At 40.1% G+C, this 23529-nt stretch overlaps 1 protein-coding gene across 2 annotated transcripts; it reads right to left on the bottom strand.

Annotated features, from left to right (window-relative positions):
• Positions 1-950: 950 nt before the first annotated feature.
• Ttpa (alpha tocopherol transfer protein) lies at positions 951-22847 on the bottom strand. Of its 2 annotated transcripts, none has more exons than XM_051160808.1 (5): positions 22682-22847; positions 14748-14901; positions 8111-8304; positions 5742-5852; positions 951-1637 (listed from the first exon to the last, which is right to left on the bottom strand). In XM_051160808.1, the coding sequence occupies exons 2-5, from the start codon at positions 14896-14898 to the stop codon at positions 1464-1466; spliced, it is 630 nt and encodes a 209-aa protein (XP_051016765.1). In that variant the 5' UTR covers positions 14899-14901; positions 22682-22847; the 3' UTR covers positions 951-1463. The 2 variants fall into 2 exon arrangements, with proteins under 2 accessions (XP_051016765.1, XP_051016757.1); XM_051160800.1 differs by lacking the exon at positions 22682-22847 and adding an exon at positions 22364-22582.
• Positions 22848-23529: the final 682 nt, after the last annotated feature.

The raw sequence follows: 23529 nt of genomic DNA, 5'->3' as shown, positions 1-23529 counted from the left end.
GATTCAATAGTCACATGTAAATAAGGTGGCATCTGAGTTTCTTTCTATGATTAAAAGCTTAATAAGCCAGAGACATTTTATTAGTTTATTACTTTAATTGATTTTTTTTATTATTTGTATTTATATAATTAAAATTTTATGATTTAATAAAGAGAACTAATTTTAAAGAAAAAAGGCAAGATATTTTTAGTAAAATTAAATAGCAAAGTTAGCATCTAGTTGCTAATCACAATTAAATGTGTTCTCTTAAGAACATCTTCACCTCCTTTCACTTTTGTCAGAGGTATATGTACAGAGAGTTGTAAGTACTGGCTCATCTGATTAGACTTATTTTCTTATAAAGAAAAACACCTTTGTGCAATGAAAAATATCCTGCACAAAGATACTCTAATATGATTAATGTTGAAGCCTATGTAGTTGAACAAAAATTCAACAGATTCTCTACCTTGCATTCTTCCAAGTTCAAAATAAAATTAATTATAAAACATTAAGTATAAAAATTATGTCAGAAATCAAAGGCTGTACTGAATATGGGATTAGAGTACAGTCTTTCTCAAGGAATAAAAGCCTTAGAAATGAGCTTCACTGTGGTACAAACAGCATACCCTCACTACTGACTGTTTAAACATGAATCATGGAACTTAGAATATTCTGAGATAATAGTAAAGCTCAAAATATGTTATGAATGATCTGGAAAAATGCTAGCTATAACTACTGGTGATTAAGAATGTAAACGCTTTCTTTCATTTGTGTAGTTCTGTTAAGTTTTCAAGTATGAATTGTCTATTTAAAAGACATGTACCTCTACTTCCCTGTCTAAACCATAAAGAGGAGCCACAGTTATAGCCTCTACTTATTTGTAAATACGAGACTGTACAAGAAACAATCAATTGTGCTAAGAATATTTTCTAAAGTTTTAAATAATTTTTATCAACCATAGTGATTTTGTTGGTTACAATACTCTGGCAAGTGACGTATATTCAAAGGTTTCTGTTGTGCATATCCTAAAATAGGATTTTCCTGAGATGAGCTATCCTGCCAGCATAAAGCTGTATTCAAATTGCAATCTGAAATGTAATCGCTGGAATGTACTGTGTTCACTATGGGTTGCTATGCACGGTACTTTCCAGTGCACTAGTCATTGATCTAGTATTAAACAATGTGACCATAAAAGTTTTCTTAAGATGAAATTTCCTGAACCATACAAAGATATACTGGAACAGGTACTTCAGATGTAGCTATGTTTGCCCTTCACCTGCAATCAGGAATCTGTTCTACCGTTTAATTGATTTAGAAGGAACAGAGCATTGTAAATGTTAAACCATTCCCCAGATAGCCATGTTGCATGTTAAAAGATCAGATAAACATCAATTCAGTTAGAAGGTTTGCTCCTGAATTTAGTGACCAGATCGGATCCTGTCCTTGAATTTTGAATGAGGAAGACAATCACTGAAAATAACTTCTCATTGGATGGTCTCAGAAATGCTGCTCAGATAATCTTCAGACTTCATTATAAAATTTGTCCACTCCTGACAAATATCCTCCATGGAGAACTCGTCACCACCGTATTCCAGAGGAAGAATGCCTGGGAAGTGCTGACATATGCTTGTTTTGTAATTGTTCCCATGCAGATGGATCTGAAATAGCCACAAAGTTTTAGAAGGTGTTGTCTCTGACATCACCATGCTAGAAGCATTTCCAATAAAAAACTAACCTCACAAAACAGGATACACTGAGGCAAGCACATAGGTATTCTTGTCCTTTAGAATCTAAGAATGTCACTTAGATTTAGATTGTGCTGCTGTGAGTCATATAATTGTATTGCTTTCTTAGATTTGCATTCTTGTAACTGTATATCTAAAAACATGATTAAAATGTACTACCTGATATTAATTCATAGTAAATAGAAGCATATATTTTGCATCCACATTAGGTTCATGAGGAGTATTTTATATGGCTATAGTCAATGGCTACAACACTATCAAGATATGACAGTTGTAAGCTCTAAATTTTCATATATTTAAAATTTTTTAAAGTTACTGTAGAATGCCAGTAAAGGCAGGATAAAGCAAGCCATAGAAATCAAACATGAATCTTGCTAGAGTTAGTAAAAGCGTCTTTCCCACAAAAAGTATCTTGTGTTGAAGGACACAAAGTCCGCGAGTTTACAGATAACACTAGAGGAACCAGAATTGTTAAGCACACAGGCATTTTTCTTCAGTAGAAGAAATGAACACCTGTTCACATGGGAGGCTGGGGTAGATGCCGTTTAATTACATAGTGATCTTATGCTATTCTGTGCAGCCAGCTCTTACCCAGATCCTCCAGACTTCTGAGCACTGTTTCTCAGTCAATATAACTCATTCTTATGAAACAAATCATAGATATTTTGCAAACTTTTTTTTTGCTATCATGCTTATTACAAATCCTTTATCCTTATACTCTTATCTTTAGCACTGTTTCTCAACTTTTTTTGTTTGCTTGTTTTTGTTTTTGGCTTTTAAAGAACAGAACCCATGGCTACTTTCCAAAATAGATGTATTTTGTGAAGAAGTTTCAATGTAGCCATGCCTGAAGCTTTATTGTAACAGCTGACAAGAGGAACTCCACCTCAAGTTTTATTGTGTTTAAATATGTAAAAGGTAAACCACTTGGGGTCAAACTCCAGAAGCTTGAGCCAGTCTGGCTAACTAAAGTCTTACTGAACCAAAAGTCATTCTTGCCTCTCTTTGCATCATTTCTCTGCCCGGGGAAGAGCTTGCAGGCATACTCACATAGAGGAAAATACTTTTTTAATTTTTTATTAATTTATTCTTGTTACATCTCAATGATTATCCCATCCCTTGTATCTTCCCATTCTTCCCTCCCTCCCATTTTCCCCTTATTCCCCTCCCCTATGACTGTTCCTGAGGGGGATTACCTCCCCCTCTATATGCTCATAGGGTATCAAGTCTCTTCTTGGTAACCTGCTATCCTTCCTCTGAGTGCCACCAGGTCTCCCCCTCCAGGGGACATGGTCAAATATGAGGCACCAGAGTTCGTGTGAAAGTCATACCCCACTCTCCACTCAACTGTGGAGAATGTTCTGCCCATTGGCTAGATCTGGGTAGGGGTTTAAAGTTTACCACCTGTATTGTCCTTGGCTGGTGCCTTAGTTTGAGCGGGACCCCTGGGCCCAAATCTGCCTATCATAATGTTCTACTTGTAGGTTTCTAGGACCCTCTGGATCCTTCTACTTTGCTATTCTCCCATGCTTCTCTCATCTAGAGTCCCAATAGGATGTCCTCCCCTCTGTCCCAGTTTCCTGGTAAGTGAAGGCTTTCGTGGGACATGCCCCTTGGGCTAGTATGCACATATAAGTGAGTATATACCATAGAGGAAAATACTTATCAATGCTTTCAGCAAACATTGATTAGAACCTATGTGTGCTAGGAAACAAGGGTTGGAATGGAGAGATAGTTCCCAGCACCTATACTGAGAAGTTTGTAATGTTAGTTCCATGGAATCTGATGCCCTCTTCTGGTCTCCTTTGGCAACTTGGGTGCGTGAGTGCGTGCACACACACACACACACACACGTGCATGCACTTTACAAAATTAAATTTTTTTAAAGGAAAAGAAATGAGGGATGATGAATAAGTATCTATACTTAAGAACCACAGATCCCAACCCATGACTTTTTGGATGAAGTTCCTACCAGTTAGCTGGGAAGAAATTCTATTTTCTCAGGAAAGGATAGATACAGAAATGTATAGTGCTGCCAAGAAGCTGAGAAGGAAAAGGTTCCTGAGTTTGTTTACTCATTTTGGCTAGTCTGCTGTGAGTTAACTTTCCCTGGCCCGCTTCATTTAACATCCCAGTTTTTAATGTTTCCCCCTTTTCATTCATATTTCCCTTTTTATTAGACTCAGTTATTCTCACCTTTCTCTTTAATTGTTCAAAGTATAACCCAGAATAGATATGTCTATTTGTAGAACTTTAAGAGTTAATCAGATGGTATCCAATGTTACTAAGTCACCATAGATGGAAAACAAACTGGCCTATATAAAACACTAGAATGCAGAGTAGCCAGAAGTGCCCAGCTTGACTAGGGCTGACAGTTTAGGGATGGTTCCTCTGAAATAAAAAAAGAAATTGGCCCAGAGAGATACGGTGGCTTGCTGCTTTTCCAGAGGACCATTGTTCAGTTCCCAACACCTGTGTCACTTGGTGCCAACCACATGTAACTCTAGCTCAAGAGATCTGACACTTTCTTCTGGCCTCCAAGGGCACCTGCACTCAGAGGCACATACCTCCACACAGACATTCATATAATTTTAAAAAATAGAAAAAAATCTTTTTTTTAAAGACAGAAATACCTACTGGGAGTCACAAATATCAACAAAAATATGTGAAAGAAAGGGAATAACTAGTTAAGGAATTCACTGGGAGTGGAAGAGAGAGAAAAGGGTTGGGATAAGAAAAATGCATTAGATCCATGCTTGGAACTGTCAAAGAATAAAGACATAAATTTAAGGAAAATGAAGAGAAATAAATAACTGGATCGCCTCATCTGTAAAGAATCTTTCTAGGGTCGCTATACTCTGACCAAGTGTTCTACTTTCTTAAAATGGAAGAATAGTTTCTAAAATCCAAGTATCTCATTATAATCAACGGCATCACTACTTATAGTTTTGAGGTTTAACTAGCAAGATTTTTTACAAACCTAATTGCAGCAGGCAAATGGTGTACCCCTGTGCACCCACAGCTGCCCAGAGAGCTGATTTGAGGGTCAGTTGAATCTGGAAGTTGAACACAAGCTGGACAACGTAACAACTCCCAGAATGACGGCTGTAAGAATGCTCCTCTACAGATTTTAGCAGGGAGGAAGTGGCTATTCTGGATAGCAAGTTATTGTCAACCCTTCAAAACTTCTAAACAACAAAATGTGTACTAAAGAACTTGTACATGAAATGAAGCTGTGGGGGACAGGTTCGTGAACATCAAGGACTCCTTTGCTGTAGCTGCAAGGCATGAAGTCATATACCCCAGGCATGATATGTTTCCATTACACGTGTTTAATACTTAAGGCAGTATGTGTTCCTATTTGTATAAATAACATATCCACATAAGTTAGAAATCAAAACAACATTTAAAACAAACAAAACACAGATTTTGCTACAAACTCTCCCCTATCATCACTGGATAGTTTGGTAATCACTCATATTTCTGTCTGTCCTGGCAAAACAAGTTTTTGTGCAAACATAATTGTATGTTCTGATTCTCCCTTTAGACAGCAAAGGTGACATGCCATCAACACTGCTCTGCACGGTGTGCATTTTACCGTGAAACATACCCTTCAGTCATGTGTGCATTTGTCAGTTTTCTCCCCAGCCCTCTGGTGGTGAATGCTTGATTATTTTAATCTTTTTCACTATATATACTTTTATTGTTATACAGCTGATGAATTTCCAGAAAAATGCTGACATAGTTTGTCATAACTATTACCACACTGCCCTCTAGAGGGATTAGAAAATATTGTACACTCCTTTGATTCAGTTTCCCAGCCAGTGATGCTAGGTTTTTCAAAAGTTAAAGTAAGTTTTAATTTATAAGAATAATTGACATGTTTGATAATTATTTGAAATATCTTTCCAATAGTTTAGCATCCAAGGAATGTGGGAATATAGTAAAGATGTCTCTAAATGGAAAGAGGTAAGAATGTTCTCAGGAAATACAGTCACTTGAATATGTTGTACTCACCCGGCCCTTAATCTTTTCAGTCAGAAATGGTTTAATCATGGAGAAGACAGCATGGAAAATGGCTGGCTCATTTATCAAGTGGATGCCACGAACTTTCAATGGAAAGGAATCCTTTTAAAAGTAAAGAAAAATAAGAACATTAATAACAAAATATAATGCTGCAGTTACATTTCCCAAAGACATCTTTTCTAGGAACACATTGTAATTTTATGGTAATGATCTCAAAGATCATTCCTTGGGCAAAGTGCTTGCTATGCAAGCATGGAGACCAGAATTCAGGCCACAAGCATCCATGTACACATGGCTGTGGCTGTCTCCAGTAACCGAGGCAGGCAGATCCCCCTCTTAGCCAGCCTAGCAGAAACACTGAGTTCTACATTGAGTTCAAGATCCTGTTTCAAAAACTGGAGTGGAGAGCAATAGAAAACACCAGACATTGACCTCTGTTCTCCATGCACACACACACACACACACACACACACACACACACACACACACACGAAATAAAGTGTGACTTCATTTTCAAAATGATTTGTTCTGTCAACAGAAAAGCCTAGTTTATATATCATTGTGAGTGCTCACAGAAAACACCTTTAGAAATTTCTTTCCTCATAGCATAGGTAGGCCAAGTATTTTAAGAGCCATCTACCCACTTTCAGCAGAAAATCTACTCCCTAGTCACACATAAAGCTTCTACTAGGGAAACAATGATAATGACATTTTAAATTATTTTTACCAAAAATAATATTTTTAGAGAAAAAATCAAACATCCATGAAAATTGAAAGAATATAACAATAGGCACCCGGTTTTAAACTCTTGACATTGTATATATCTTTAGTATCAAAGTCATATGGAATACTTAAAAGGTTAAGACCTGAAAGAAAATTAAACTCATCAGTAGTTTCCTTACCCAAAAGTTTTTTTCATTAATGTTATTGAAGACTTTTTCCTCCCTCTTTTATGAAGAATTTTCCTTCATCTTGCCATTTAAACATGTATTAATTAGGGTTTTTTTTTTTTTTTTTTTTTTTTTTTTTTACAGATTCTATGTATAATTTTATGTCAACTTAATTGCTAATATGCTCTCTAAACATCTCGCATCCGGTTCTGTCACATTGTTGCAGTATGGTTTGTGGTAACTGTTGCAGTATGGTTGTGGTAACATCATTGTGACATTGTTGAGATGGTCCATCAAATAGATATGTCATCATTTAAGTAATCATTTACCTATTTCTGGGCAAGCAAATTGTATCTAAATTTCTTGTATTAGAAGTTACGTTCCAGGCACTGCCTGTGGTTAGGAAGAGAAGTGACTGTAGAACAGCTTTCACATTCAGCTGACCTGGACTAGAACTGTTATGTCACTTTGATTTGAAATGGTCATTGTATGCCTTCACCCAAGATGACCATTAAATAGAAACACATTTGAAAGACTTAGGAAAGTATCTAGCACATAGTAAGCTATTACACTACAATGCACAAAATCCTTACTGTATTTATGATTGTCCTTTAGCTGGGTTCCAGAAGTAGAATTACTAGGTTAAAGATAATGGCTATTTTTAAAGACTTTGGGGGCTAGAAAGGTAGCTAAGTTAGTTGTCTGCTTGCTATGCTAACACTAAGACTTGGGATTGATTCCCCAAATTCATGAGGTAGGGGAACTGAGCATGCTAATTATGCTTATAGACCTAGCACCAGGGTGGTGGAGACAGGCCCTGGGGTTCATTGGCCAGAAATCAGCCTAATCAGTAAAGGCCAGTGGGAGACTGTGTCTCAAAGTAGAGTAAGTAGGAAATGGCATCTGATGAATGACACCTCAGATTGTCCCCTGGCTTTCTTACCTACATTCACACATGTGTAGCTACACACACACACACACACACACACACACACACACACACACACACACACACACAAACACACACACACAAAACCCCTAGATTTCTGAAGAAAGGCATATCAATTTAAAGCTGGCAAGACATGTGACATCCTATTGCATCATTATTAAAAATACATTTTAGTCAGATTTCTTGTTAGGGTTGTTATGACATTAGGTCTCATATATTCCAGGCTAGCCTCCTGATCCTCCTGCATGTACCAGCCAAATGCCAGGACTACAGACTTGTTCTACCATGCCTGCCTTGAGGCAATTTTTTAACTTAAGAAGAAAACTTAAATGACAAAAACAGTAAATTGCTTTATTATTTAAATGTATAAATTCTGTGGCTACTTATTTTCAATATATTATTTTAAGTTAACTTCCTTTAAATATAGACCTGCCATTTCTAATATTTAAGTTTCTAAAAATATACAAACACAGTTGACACTATTGTATACTTAATTCCTAATAGTTGAGAAAGATACTCACTGTAAGTACAGAAGCAATATTCTTGGCCACAGATGGGGTAATTTGGAAAGCATGAGAAATCTGCCAGCCCTCCAGGTCAAATATAGCCTTTATTCCATTCCGCTGAGTTTCTACCTCCTGTACAATGAGCTCTGATGTGATCAGACTTACACGAAATACATCATAGGCTGTAAAAACTTTTGGGTCCCAGTATGCTACAATAAATAAATAAAAAGACATCACAGCTTAGCATTGGGTGAATAATCAGAAAAATTCTTAAAGGGGACAGGTTATTTTAAGGCCTAAAGGATGGATAGAAATAAAATCATTAACAAGAGATCATGAATTAAGTATTGAATTAAGATCCGAATATTTGTCTGTTTTCCCCCCTTCTTTAAACTTCTGGCAATTAATAGATGTTTAATAGTATAGGGTAGTGATAAATACAGATCAAATTTGATTGATAATTGAAGGCACATCACAACCACAAGAGAAGGCTGTGCTAGAAATGGAAACCTTTAATGCCTCTATGCTCCAAGCTCATAAATAGCAGCAAGGATCATAGCAGCTTGTGGTTTGGATCTGAAGTGTACCCACAAGTTCATGTGCTGCAGGCTTGGTTCCTAGTGCATCAGTGTTCAGAGACAGTGCTTTCTGGAAGGAACTAGCTTGTGAAAGCTCTACACTCATCAGCTCATCAGTGAGTGGACTGAGGCATCTATGGATTCATAACTTAATGGACTGCTGGATGGTACTAAGAACTTTGGAAGTAGAGCCTGCTTGGAGGAAGTGGGTTATTAGGGCTGTGCACTTGAAGAGTATGTTTGGTCTCTTATTCTCACTTGTTGCCTCCTGAACACCAAATCTTGTCGGCTTTCCTCTGACCTGCTCTCCCTGTTAGGTTAAGCTGCATCAACACAAGCTTACAGCAATGAAACCAAACAGTGATGGGATTAGACCTGTGGAACCAATCTTTCCTTCTTTCACATTGATTTTCTCAGGAACCCTGACACAATGATGGATAGATGACTAACACAGCAACCAAACAGGCTTCCAAGGGTAAAGCCTTAGATCAGATAGACAGGCTGGTCATTTGCCAGATCTCAGGGACCAGCAGGATAGAGCAGTCATGTCCCTACAGGCTTGAGCAGGAAGCTTGTCTTGGGAATGCTGCTGTACAAGCCCAGAGAAAACAAAGAGTATGGTAAGATGAGGTATTGATATTCTTGTCTACACAATCTGTCCCACCCCACCATCTGTAAGACAGGCCATGGCAGGCAGAGGGATAATAGTAATGGACCAGTAGACAGGTGGTCTTTAAAAATAATCCAGATGTATTAAAATTTGTCATCTGATTCACAAAGAAGACAGGAGCCAAACTCCATAGACAAAGCAAAAAATAAAATAAAATAAAGAAACAGTTAAGAGAGAAAAGCAAATTAAAAGAAGTAATAGTTTCAACAGATTAAGAGGAAACTGGAATCTATTTATAAGAATAGATAAGCTCAGAAAGATGGTTCTATGGGTAAAGGCTCTTGCCACCAAGTCTGACCACATGAGCTCAGTATGAGGAACCAGCATGGTAGAAGCACTTGGAAGGTAGAACCCAGAGAATCTGGGGTTCAAGGACACCTTCAGCTCTACAGTGGGTTCAAAGCCAACTTGGGCTCTATGAGTTCCTGTCAAATGAGGGAGGGAGGGAGGAAGGGAGGGAGGGAGGGAGGGAAGAAGAAATAAAATAAAGAAAATGGTTAATAACTAATAAATTGTAAAAGCTCAGAAACTCAAAGATCTTTGCTAAGGCCTCCAAGTAAGTGGAATGTGCTTTTTATTGAGATGGTGTTTGGGGGTAGAAAGTTCATATATACACATTTCACAGTGGTAACCAAGAATGCTGACTGAATGCAGGTAGAATGGAGAAACAGTTGTATTGGTATGAATCTCAAAGAATAAAGCAATGTGAAGACACAATTCTGGTAGTTATTTGTGTTTATATGGTACCTGTGATAAGGACTATCTAGAATAGGTCTATTTTTCTCTGTTATAGGAGAGAGAGGTAAATATACATATAAGGAGCTAATTGTCTGGAACCTGGCTTAGCAATTATGACTATTCTCTTCTCCCAGAGGACCTGAGTTTTCATTGTCATCACTCACTTTGCTTGCAAGCAGCTCACAACCTCTTGTAGCTCAGCTCCAGGGGACCCACCCTGTCTCTGGCTTCTGTGGGCATCTTTGCTCATGTTCGTTCCCTTCACAGATGCTCATAAATGTGTGTTTCTTTAGCTTTAAAAAATGTGATACATATGAAATGAAGGCTGAGGCCAGTGTCCTGTCAAATTTCAGAACTTAAAGGCCAATAAGAACAAGTGAATCCTGTGGTAGAAATGAAGAATGCCAGGTTGGTTACAGGAAAAATCCTTGGAGTGCATGTCAACAAAGAACAGTGTAGTTCATAAGAGAGAAGCGTGGGCTCTCTGGTGAGGTCAAATAGAATGTGGTTTGTTTCTCAAATTTGCTTGAAAGAGGGATGCTCACCACAGTTGCCTCAGGTCCTTTCAGCGGTGGTTGGAATGGAACAGGTGAGAATTATGAGAGCTGTGGATGGTGAACTGCAGGCACACAAGGAGTCTAGCTAGGGACAGGAAAGGTAAGACCAGAAGTAGCTGGGTAGAGGCTGGAATATGTGGGGTTGAGGAGGAGTTTTTGTTTTCAGGGGATGAGCCTTTCCAGGTCTAGCTCTTACTGGTATTATGTAGCCTTGAGGAAAAGATGAAGATCTAGACAGGGAAACGGTGGCCATGGGAGTTATAGGAATTGATGGTGGGACATCCTTTTGCTTTACAGCTCTCACAGGTAAGAGTATGAAAACTAGTTATCCAGCTCCAAATTGTGACACAACTTCAGTTGAATGCTACAGTGATGAAACATGAGCTCAACAAAGAAAGTGTGCAGACCATGAAACAGTTTCTGACCAATTTCTGACTTGTCTGAGCTGCATTCACTTTCTGTGAGTTTAAATTAAAAGTTCAATTCATCATTCCAGTAGCTAGAGTTCAAATTCTCACTAGTCATGTAGACTAGCAGCTACTGTAAAATACGGTCATCACAGAAGATTCTATTGCACAGTCCTGGCTAAGTAAGCTCCATAAAGAAAGACAGGAGAAATCAGAATTTTAATTTCTTCCCTACCATCGACCTAGCACTTATTTATTGTGTGTCAAATAATGTTGTTGTTATACTGTGTGTGAGAGTGCATGCATGTGCTATATAAAACAAGATGTAGTTCTCCCAGCAACTGTGTTACAGGTTTTTCCTATATTTATTTTACAGATTTCAATAAAATCAACATACCCCATGGCTTCAATTCATAATATCTCAAGTATGGTTAAAACTAAATCTTCATTGTTACAATTTGCTTTTGCTGCTGTAGTATTGTAGTTGGTCTCAAAGGCCTTAGCTTACATCCTCTGTCATAGGGCTGGTAAAGATCCACTTAAAGGGAAGGCTCTTGACTTTCTCATGGCGTTTACTGCACAGGCATAGTACAAAAGGGGCATGGCTACACTGCACTTCTGTGGAAAAGTCTATCACAGATGCAGCTACTTCATTAGTTCAATTAAATTGAGAAGGTAATACCATCTTATTCTGTCCTTTTATTTTATTCACAATTCTAAGTCTTTTTCTTTTCATTCTGGAATAACATAGCACGTGGGAGGAAACTTGCTAAATACCTTTCTGTTCTGCCCTTCCTTAAACCTACATTATCTTTGATGTTAAATATCTTTTAAGTTAAACAACATCTCTCTCTCTCTCTCTCTCTCTCTCTCTCTCTCTCTCCTCTCGCTCCCTCGCTCTCCTCTCTCTCTCTCTCTCTCTCTCTCTCTCTCTCTCTCTCTGTGTGTGTGTGTGTGTGTGTGTGTGTGTGTGTGTGTGTGTGTATAACATGGAGGTCAGATATCAATGTTGGGTGTCTTTATCATTCTATACCTTAAGTTTGAGCCTTAGAGCTCACTGACTGAGCTGGACTAAGGAGCCAGCAAGCCCTGGGGATACTGGTCCCCATCACTAGGATGACAGACATGCACTGAAACATGTGTTAGCTTTTCACATGAGCTCTGGGGATCTGAGCTCAGGGCTTCATGCTTACTTAGCAAGCTTTTTACCAACTGAGCCATCTTTCCAGCTCTTAAATAACATACTTTTGAATAACTATACTCCCAGAGGCCCAGGCTACGCAATAGATCTGTTAGTTGGCTGCTGTGATATTTGTGGTTTAAAAGCCACATTGGCTTTCATTTACTATAAATATGTTGTTTTATTTTGTTTCAGTTAGTTTCTATGGTAGAATCACAAAATAAATAATAACTATACAGCCAGGTACTCCAAAGCCTGATATTTAAAAAAGTTGGGAGAAGAGGGGACACAGAAAGAAATAAAATAAAACACCTGTATGTTTTAGTTTTATGCTCTTGGAACTTAAGCATAGTTGTCATGTAAAATATAAGCACCACTTAAAGATGAATTCCAGATAAATTTGGTATAAGAATTAATATAAGTAAAACTTATTGGTGGTTTATCTGAAATTTGAATTCAACTGGTAACCCTAAATTCTTAGAATATATTGGTTCCTTTGCTGATTCAAATGTATATGCTGGCCAGCCCATCCCTAACAAGCTTCCTTTGACAAGGTGGAGCAGCAGGAGGACACAAAGGCCAGTGCTGAACTCTGTGGCTGAGGACTTCATGACTAGTTCATTTTTTATGTGATATGTAATCTGGGGTCAAGAAATACAAATTTATCTAAGACTTCCCGGAGTTATAAACAGCATCTTCTCCTTAACAACACACAAAGCAGCCCAGGTAAAGGCAGAGATCGTACACATTGGCAAGCAGTGAACACTAATATATGAACACTTAAATCTTTAAAGAAGAAGAAATTAGCTGGGCTAGGGCGGGGTGATAGCTTGAGCCCAGAAGTTCAAAGTCAGCATGAGCAATATTTGGAGACTCCATTGAGAGAGACAAACAGACTTAGAGACAAATATTTGTAATTATAATTCAAAGAAATTCTGTTCCCGAAATGTTGATTAAAAATGCTCTTTCAACAGGACTATGAGACAATTCTGGGAAACAGCAATTCTTTTCTTTCACCTGGAAGTTCTTTTTATTTGTTGGGCTTGGTTTTGTTGTTGTTTGTTTTTTCCAATGCAACACTTTTAGTAAATATTTGGGAATTTCACATCATATACTCCATTACACTCACATACCAGTCCTCCCTGGTCTCCCTCCACTCCTGTGACCCCTGCTCCAAAAAAGAAAAAAAATCAATTTGTGTTGCCCTTATACTCACTGGACCATGGTCAAACTCCCAGTGGCCAGCCTCTTAAAGAAAACTGAGTCCTTTCCCCACCCAAACTCCAGCCAAAAGCCATCAAATGTGGAGAGCTACATACACCTCAGCATCCCCACTATAATTTTTAATGGGCTTCTGTCTAGACTGTCACTTTTTTGAGGGGAGGGGTTGTCACAGAAGCCTTTTATGTCCCTCTTTCTCAACCGTGAGTCTTTAGTCATCAATACCACTGCAAAAGTAGGTTCCTTGCTCTTTACTGCCATGGGAGCTTGGATCGTGGACATCCACATGGTCTCTGGCATTAGCATGTTCCAGAGACATCATCATGGTTTTTGTTGGCAGTACACAGCACAGACAGCAGCCTCTGCTGCAGCACGGGCCACCGACGCCATCATAGCCCTCAGCGGCAGCATAAACCAAGGACATCCACATGGCCAATGTGGCGACATGGGCCACGGACACCAATATGGTTCCCCAGCAGCAACCTCACTCATGGACATCAACATGACTTCAGGTAGCAGTACAGACCTCAAAAAACCACATGACCTCCTGTAGTAACATGGGCCTTGTACATCAACAGAGCCCCTGGCTGTCCAGTCATGTTGATGTCCATGGCCCATGTTACCACTGATGGCCATGTAATGTCTGTGGTCTGTGCTGTCACCTAAAAGTTTTAGCTACACAAAACTAAAGATGTGGCAGAGATTATGGGTCACAAGTTACGGATATGAATGCTTATATCTCCTTCAAATTCTTGCAGGGAGAATTCTGTGTGCACCCAACCCCAAAACACATACACACAGAAGTGCATGCCATGCTGCACATGTAGAAATCAAAGGATCATTTTTCTCTTTCATTATGGGTTTCAAAGTTTGAACTCAGGCCATCAGACTTTTGTAGCATGTACATATATCTGCTGAGCTATCTTAATAATGTATTAAGAAGTATGTATAAATAAGGAGTATAATATCTTGGTATTAGGGAGTAGATTTGGTAAGGTCTTAAGTTATAATGATAGGATTCTCAGAGGTCAGTGCCATTTAAGAGGCTCCAAGAGGTCAACGTGAGATGATCTCTACGAACCAGAACACAGGCCCTCATCAGAACAAAAATCACTGGGGCTTTGATGTTGGACTTCAGCACTATGAACTAAATTTCAATTTTTCTAAGCAACCAGTCTATGTGATTGTGCCACAGCTGCCTGATCAGATAAGACATTAGCCAAAAGAAACACTAGAATACTCAGTAATGAACAGAAATGAAAATAGACTAAGAGGGAGGAGAATGACTGTATATGACTCACCAATTCTGTAAATAAGAACTCTACTGCCAGTGGGATCCCTGGACCTCAACACTCCATGGTAGCCAGCCTTCAAAAGTCCAAGGATGCTTTGAGGGTGTAGATCTGCACTTAACTCTGGACATTCTGCTCGCCATTTATAATAGTTTTTCATTAACTGAAAAATAAAATTAAATATGTCCATAAATAGCATGCATGGTAAGCATTCTGTAGAGCAGTTGAAAGGCTTGATGTTGTGTATGAAGCTTGCCATCTATCATGCCAAAATCCGGAAGAGCTTTTGAACTATAAAAGCCAAAGTCCCTTCCATTAAGGATTTGACATCCCTATCTTACTTGAGATAACAGTTGGTCCTGAACTCAAGACTTGGTTACTTTTAGTTGCCATTCATAATAGTCTCACAAAACAGTCACTAACAAGTCCACATCTGTACTTGCCAGAAAGAGGTGGAATTGGCTTTGGATGTGAGCTGGCCTTACACTCTACTTTAACAAACAGTGTAGTTGTGGAAATGACACTACACTAGACCTAAAAAGCCTGGTGCCTTGTGAGTTTTCTTTCTGGGATCCAGATATATGTCAGATTACTGGATGGTAACCATCCAGGTGGAGAAGACCAGGAGGTTGAGAAACTATCCTAAATAGTCTAACTTTGCTCAAGATCTCACTGGATACCATGATGAGCCAAAATACATCATTCCACTGAGCCTCGGCCAACCCAGATCACAGGGAAATGAGGAGTCATGCTGTAGGTCAAAAGCTTTAAAAGGTATTTCCTATTTAGCAATAGTACTTTTGAAACAAGGAACGAAAGTCAGTCAAATAAATTGAAAATAAATTGAAAGCAAAGAAACCATATAACTAAACAATAAATCTTGACAAAATATGGCTTAAAGGAACCACATTGCCCCACCCCCATTGAAGTACCACCATGATTAGCTAGTCAACAAAAAGTTACTATCATTTAATTTTCTTTGTAATTTTTTTTTGTATTCTTGTTTTCCCTAAATTTACATTGTACATGTTATATGCTACTAGGCATGTTGAGCCACAGTTAGGTGAAAGGTAAATATGTTGGAAGCATTTGGAAACACTAGAAAGATACTGTGTGTGAACCTCATCCTTCATTAAGTTAGGGTCTTACTCTGGCAAAGCTTCATCAAAGGAACTTCTATTTATTTATTATAAACATGGTAACTGTAGCCTCAAAATGATAATAATCCAGAGGAGACCCTACAAATAGCTTATACACAGGGTGAATTCTCAGCTATGGAAGAATTCCCTGGCGAGGACTGGCTTGGAGAAGAGCCATCTTCTTGTGAGAGAAACATCACCATGGAATCCTCTAGGACAGAGCTTTTGTGGTCCTCTACTTTCTCTCTTCTTTTGCCTAATCTTATGTTGTCATTTTCTCTTTCTGTCTGTCTCTCTTATCTCTACATCTTATTGTCTCCTTAGCTTAAAAATGAAAGACTCACCAAGAGACACTTGCAGCAAAGTAAGAAAGAAGAAAGTCAGTCACTTTGCCAGCAAAAGTAATTGGTGACCTAAATAGCAATTTTCAAAGGCAGCAAGAACAAGAGGCTCATTGTGGTCCTGACACAGTCCTTCTGCCAATACTATGAATTTAACTTCTTCCTCCTCTCCTAGGTGGCATTGGAATCAGTGTCAATAACAATTATGATGCCCACTTACTTTTTGGTGGTTTCTCCAGACAAAAACAAGCCTTTAAATCTTGATTCAGTGTAAATGTTGAAAGCAGAACTTTGTGACTATATAGAATAGTGGCGTTATTATCCTGGGAATGTAAAAATGTGTCTCACTAGAGAGGATCCTTGAGCTAATGGAGACACCACATTCAGCACGTCTCTGAAATTTTTGGCTCTTGGGAAATAGAAACATGCTGAGTGAGAGAATGCACCAATACAGGAATCAGTCAGCTCTATCCACACTTGAAAAGAATCACTTCTGTAAACATGAACAATTACTGCATTCATCTTGATACTTTTATATCTCAACGGCTTAAAATCCAAATATTTGGTCTTTTATTCTATGATGATAAACAAATGTACAAGTCCAACTGACATAATGTTAATAGTAAAAGTAAATTGCCAAACTCAAGTCCACAACAACAACAACAACAAAACTGACTGCAAATAAATATTTGTTACCAAAGGCTGCCTGTTTTCAGTCAAAAATTAGAAATATCTACTTAAATTGTTATATTTAATGTAGGTTCTTTCTTACACTTTCCATTTGTTTTCAGAACATCACCGCCACCAACACTACCACTACTACCATCACCACAATCACTACCAACACCAACACCAGCACCACCAGCACTACCACCAGCACCAGCATCCCTACTATCACCATAACAACCAGCACTAACACTAACACCAACACTACTACATCACCATAACCATCACCACCACTACCATCACCATAAACACCACGACCAACACCAGCACCATCACCAGCATCACCACAATCACAACAATATATTTGTGCCACTTTTATTCAGTGCAATACCATCAGTTGTGCCTTATAATGACGCTTGGAGGTACTGTTGTTATCCCATTGATAGATAACAAATCCATGAGAAATTATGTTTATCCACTAAGCAGAGTGAAGATTGAAATTTATATATGGTATTACAAATTTCATACAAAAAAAAGCCACAGTTTGTGGAAATTGTCAGGAACAGACCATAGAACTTGAAAAGTATTGAAATCTTAGTAGAAACCACAAAGATAAAGTACTGAAAACACTGTATATGTCTTGGGTTATTTTGTTGTTAATACTATGATAATAAATGATACGACTTATAAAGAGATGAAGTCTGTTTGGCTCACAATTCTAGGTCCACAGTTATAGTGGACCACTTATGCTGTTGGCCTTCTTGCTGGTAGAGTCCTCAGAGAACATAGGACAATATATGGCAAGAATCTCTCTCTCTCTCTCTCTCTCTCTCTCTCTCTCTCTCTCTCTCTCTGTGTGTGTGTGTGTGTGTGTGTGTGTGTGTGTGTGTGTGTGTGTGTGTTTGCTCTCATAAAAAGTATCATTATTCTATCATGAATGCTCCACACTGACTAACTCTTGCCAGAAAGCCCACTCCATATACAGCAGTTGGATTACTTTTCTGCCTCTTTTTCTGGCAGGGAAAGGAAGGTTTGGAACATGATTTCAGTGTGTATTTCTGGCTGTCCTGTAACTCACTCTGTAGATCAGCTTGGCCTTGAACTCACAGAAATCCACCTGCCTCGGCCTCTTGAGTGCTATACATAAAAGCGTATGCCACCACAACTTGCTTTTCATTTCTTCCCTCACCATAGGGATTAACCTTCAGTATGAGTCTTGAGGGAGCAAACCATATCCAAACCATCACAGCTTCAGACAGAAACGTAGGAAGAAGACAGTTTGCTTGTTGCACAGATGGTGGCTATTTCATGCTCACTGTTGTGACCTGTCTTCCAGCAGCACAGGCTCTCCTGAGCCTCAACCAAGTCCAAATCTCTATACCACAGCTTAACAGCCATGTGAGTTACTCTATATGTCAATATCTTGTAAAATTAAAGAACACATAATTCTTGCAAATCATTCCGAAAAGTGCCCAACATTCCCTAAACATATTGGCTATTAAAACTAGAAAATATTAACTTATGATATTTTCAAAATCAGAATGATGAGAAATTCCATTAAAATAGAGGGGCTTATTGAGTTTGGGGCTTATATGCCATGAGCAAGAGTGTTTGCACTAACTACCACTACAGGAAAAAAAAAAAAAGAAAGAAAGAAAGAAAGAAAGTGGCACAGCTTTCCCCTTTCCCCTTTCCTTTCCAGTTGGCAGATAAGACAGAGAGGTCACAAACAGAAACTTGGCTTCTGTCCAGTGGACTCACACACAGTCCTGCTAGGCAATTCATCAAGGGTCTGTGAAATGGAAACCATTTGGCAAAAGAAAGAACACAGAAAATGTGCACCTTCTCACAGAGGCCACAGGCAGATTCTATATCTTCATCTGCTTACACACGGCTGCCTAAAAAGCAGCTAAAACCGATAGATTTTATTATTTGGTGCCTCTACGCAGATTTTAAGATCTCATTTAAACTATAAGGACTGCATTTTCATATTCAGTAGCTGCAAAGTGCACACTAGTACATTTGTTTATCACAGTGTTAAGACAGTTTATACCTAGTGTACACAGGGAAAGAAGCGGATCTGCACTGCAATTTAATCCCCAACATCAAAATAATCTCAATACATTGCCATTAACATTAAAAAAAAAGACAGCCAATTCATTTGTAAAGAAAATTTTGGATAGAAGAAGTTCTTTTTTCCTGTTTATTTTTATTAATTTATGTATTTATTCACTTCACATCCCAGTAAAAGCCTCCTCCCAGCCCCCCTTCCTCCCTCATTCCCCCCTCCCCAATACCTCAGAAAAGAAGAGCCCCCACCCACCTGGGGAGCCCCTACCCACCCCATCTCATCAAATCCCATCAGGACTGAGTTAGTCCCCTTCCCCTGAGCTCTGGCAAGGCAGTTGCATCAGGGGACATAATCAAACAGCAGGCAACAGAGTCCAGCCACACATTAGGTGAAGCATAGGGAGGCTAATGGGGGTTATAAAAGGATCTAGATGTGACAAGAGCTCCACAAGAAGACCAACAAAGCCAATGAACCAGGGCCCCTCTGGGCCTGTGGAGTCACTGGATACTGAGTGTTTGTCCAGGAAAACTAGGGTTCAGTTACACAAGAGAAAAACACTGATCCTATGAAAGGCAAATCACCACAGGAGTGGCAGCATTTGTCTAAAATCATGAGGTTCATCGGGAAAAAGGAACATTGAAAAGGAGAAAGCTTCATGGCTATGGTACATATGGCAAGACAGGGTCTTGATGAAGACACAGTTAACTGGCTAGACTTCTTCTGATACACTCCTGGTTGTCACCAGAAAACAAAACAAAATAAAACCTGAGAGCAAAGAATAGTCAATATGTTTATCTAAACATTCTAGTTCTGTTGGAAAGGACATGGTTTAAGTATTAAATAGGCTATAAGCTAGGGCAGACCTAATTTCTTTTATTTAGATTTTTTTCAAAAGTGAAGGGAAAAAGTGGCAAAAAAAAAAAAAAAAAAAAAAGATAAGTGGAAAATTAGTTTTAGTTTACCTAAAATATGGCTAATATCACCTAAAACAAAATTAGTGTATATTATGATGATAATTAAAAACTATTTTTTTTTTTTTGAGACAGGGTGTCTTTGTGTAGCCTTGACTGTCCTGGACTCGCTTTGTAGACTAGGCTGGCCTTGAACTCACAGTGATACGCCTGCCTCTGCCTCCCAAGTGCTGGGATTAAAGTCGTGTGCCACCACACCCAGCCTTAAAAGCTATTTTTCATCTAGCAGGCATAAAACATATTTGGTAAGGCAGTATACATAATAATATGGAGAAAAAGATACCATTATGCAGTGCACATTTTATCAGAGTAGCAAACATAGTGAAAACTGCCCATGAAGCTGCTGCATTCCACAAGACTAAAAATATGAACATTGTATTTCAGCAACTGGTGAATTTGTGGAGTACATATACATAAGGACATGTTCCTATTTATGTATGAAGATGAAATATAAGGATAAGATGGAGTGCAGTCAGTAAAAGAAGAAAAGACCCATCTGATGAAGGCATTTTTTGTACTACTAGGCAGAATGTGGAGGTAACAAAAGAAAGAAAAATGCTAAATGAAGGAGTGAATGGTGAGCATGGGGCGCACTAGGGCCCATCACTGAGTGCAGGCTTGAGCAGTGAGCATGGGAGCACTGGGGTCCATCATTGAGTGCAGGCTTGAGCAGTGAGCATGGAGACACTAGGGTCCATCACTGAGTGCAGGCTTGAGCAGTGAGCATGGAGACACTGGGGTCCATCACTGAGTGCAGGCTTGAGCAGTGAGCATGGAGACACCAGGGTCCATCACTGAGTGAAGGCTTGAACAGTGAGCATGGGAACACTGGGGTCCATCACTGAGTGCAGGCTTGAGCAGTGAGCATGGGAACACTGGGGTCCATCACTGAGTGCAGGCTTGAGCAGTGAGCATGGGAACATTGGGGCCCATCACTGAGTGCAGGCTTAAGCAGTGAGCATGGGGACACTGGGGTCCATCACTGAGTGAAGGCTTGAACAGTGAGCATGGGAGCACTGGGGTCCATCACTGAGTGCAGGCTTGAGCAGTGAGCATGGGAGCACTGGGGCCCATCACTGAGTGCAGGCTTGAGCAATGAGCATGGAGACACTAGGGTCCATCACTGAGTGAAGGCATGAGCAGTGAGCATGGGGACACTGGGGCCCATCACTGAGTGCAGGCTTGAGCAGTGAGCATGGGGACACTGGGGCCCATCACCGAGTGCAGGCTTGAGAAGTGAGCATGGCAGCCTAACACTACCTGGTAAAAATCTCTACAGCCACAAACAAGGAACTGATTAGATACATTTAATGTAGTATCTCCATCTTATGGGATAATAATTGCAGTTCAGAAAACACTAACTTGTGTGTGCACAGGGCATGGTCTCTACAACAAGCAGTTGAGAAAGAAAGAAGGAAGGAAAGAAAAAAAGCAGCAAAGCCATGGGCACCTCTTTGAGTGACCACAGACCACAAGGGTCAACGTAACAGGCAAAGCCACACTTCTGGTTACTCAACTGCTAACCGATTTGTGGTAGGGGTTTTTATTTCTTGAACTTTTTGTTTGTTTGTTTGTTTTGTTTTGTTTCGAGATAGGGTTTCTCTGTGTAGCCTTGGTTGGTCTGGACTTTTTGTAGACCAGGCTGGCCTTGAACTCACAGAGATCTGCCTACCGCTACCTCCAGGGTGCTGGGATTAAAGGCATGCACCACCATGCCCGGCTTCCTTTGAACTTTTAAAATTATTTTGTATTGTTTGTGTTGCTTTTGCCATACTCAGCATTTACCCAATAAAATCGGCTCCACAAATTTGGACACGTTGGAATTCTGCACCCTAGCTTTTTCCCTTGGAGAAAGGTCTAGGTCAGGTCTCCAGTTGACCTGCTGACTGCTTTCTCAGTGCCAGGCACAGGACTATACACATCTTATTCTAACGGTTACAGGTTAATGTACAATTCTCGAAACTACTGTCATGCCCTGACAGTTACCAAACAGATGAGGGCCCTGACCTCAAGAGGGACAAACTCAAGGTCTTACTTCTCTGGCCCCAGGGCTCTATCTCAGTGTGCTGTGAATACCTAAAACTCAACAGAATAGTTCATCCAGCCCTGCATTTCAAACACACCGAACTGACTGGCTTTTAGCTCTATTAACTTTTCTATTAATTTTTCAAGGTGCCTTTAGAAGTCTATTTTGTCCTTCTCAGACCACACTTGAGTTCCCTACTCAGGTGTGTAAGACAGCTGAGCTCCAGGCGACTCCACTTCGTTTAATCTCGGGAACCATACTGGTCTGCGCAAGGTTCAGCGCGAGTTACTGGGACCACAGCCTCAAAGGGGCTGACTCTGGGTTCCGGGCGCACTTATAGCTACTTTGCCACGCTCTGCAGGCGTGGATCCCGCTCTCACCGAGGTCTGCGAGGCCCCAATGCACGCTTACCCGCCAGGCCAGGTCCAGGTCGAAATCCCGGGCGCGCAGGAAGCGCAGCAAGAAGGCGTCTGTGAGCGGCTGTGGGGTCTGCGGGACGCATGCCTCCAGCGCTCGGCGCCTCAGCTCGGCCAGGCCAGGCTGTACTAATGGTGAGTGGTCAGGCAGTTCATTGAGCTGTTTCCCCACCGCTAGCCCGGGCCTCATCTCTGCCATGCCCGCGCGCCCTGCGCCTGCTGCGCTGTCCCGGTGGCTCGGGGAAAATCGTGGGCCCAGAGCCACCCTCCGCCCCCGCCGTGGCCGCCGCCCCACGCACACTCACACACTCACCGGGGCAGCCTGGATTTCCCGCACCCCACCGGTGCAAGGGCCACTGGCGGCCTCTTAAAGGAGCCTACGTGTGCCCTCCGGTGCTGATCAAGATAGCTGGAGCCAGTCCCAGTTAAAGAAAGTCACTGGAGTTGAACGTCAAGAATGTGAAGTCAGAAAGTTACTTGAAACGTTTATCAGCAGGCTCCCAGAGGACCTTTCTCACCCATTCCTCGTTGCCTTTCCTCCTCTATTTCGGTTTGGAATCAGGAAGCTGTAAAGTGCCTTTAAACAGTTATTAACAGCTTGGTTGCAGACGCTTTAGGAGCCAACCCTTCTCCCTACTACTTTCTTAAACTGAGCTTAGGCCATCTCTAGTATTCTAAGTAATTTCCAAAATGCAACTCAAGGAAGACACCTTTGGCAGTCTCACTGCTCCTCCCCTTCCTCACTTCCATCCAGGAAAATGCTTCCCAGATCTCGGCATCTAGCTCTGTGACAGCCATATACAAATAGAAAGGGGGGGGGGCACTTTTTAAACACCGTAAATGTGTGTGTTTAGAACCTGATGCAAAAAAAAAAAAAAAAAAAAAAAACTGGAAACAAGGCAAAGCTGTCAGAGAATCTCCTGTGAAGTGTTGTGAACTCCCGAGTCACAAAGAGAGTTGACCTGGAGGTGTTTGGGGTTAAGGGGCTGCAAGCTTTAACTTCTCTGCTGAGAGAGAGAGACACTGCGTTAATTAATAAGAATACATTATAGGGAAGAATGAGAGGAAACAGGGGAAGGGTTAACAATCGAAATGTAACATGAATAAATTAATAAAATTAAAGAATTTTTAAAAAAGAATACAATCAGGAAGCTGTTAAGT

The sequence above is a fragment of the Acomys russatus genome, chromosome 2 (genome assembly GCF_903995435.1).
Source record: "Acomys russatus chromosome 2, mAcoRus1.1, whole genome shotgun sequence".
NCBI classification, from domain to species: Eukaryota; Metazoa; Chordata; class Mammalia; order Rodentia; family Muridae; genus Acomys; species Acomys russatus.
The sequence above is the reverse complement of the archived record's forward strand: the minus strand, read 5'-3'. Positions and strand labels throughout refer to the sequence as shown.

Coding starts and splice junctions, on each gene's coding strand:
- Ttpa (XM_051160800.1), bottom strand. CDS start 22,567: ATGGCAGAGATGAGGCCCGGGCTAGCGGTGGGGAAACAGCTCAATGAA. Junction 5,853..8,110: donor ATATTGCTTCTGTACTTACA/GTGAGTATCTTT, acceptor TACTTTTAAAAG/GATTCCTTTCCATTGAAAGT. Junction 1,638..5,741: donor CTGAAAAGATTAAGGGCCGG/GTGAGTACAACA, acceptor TGGCTATTTCAG/ATCCATCTGCATGGGAACAA.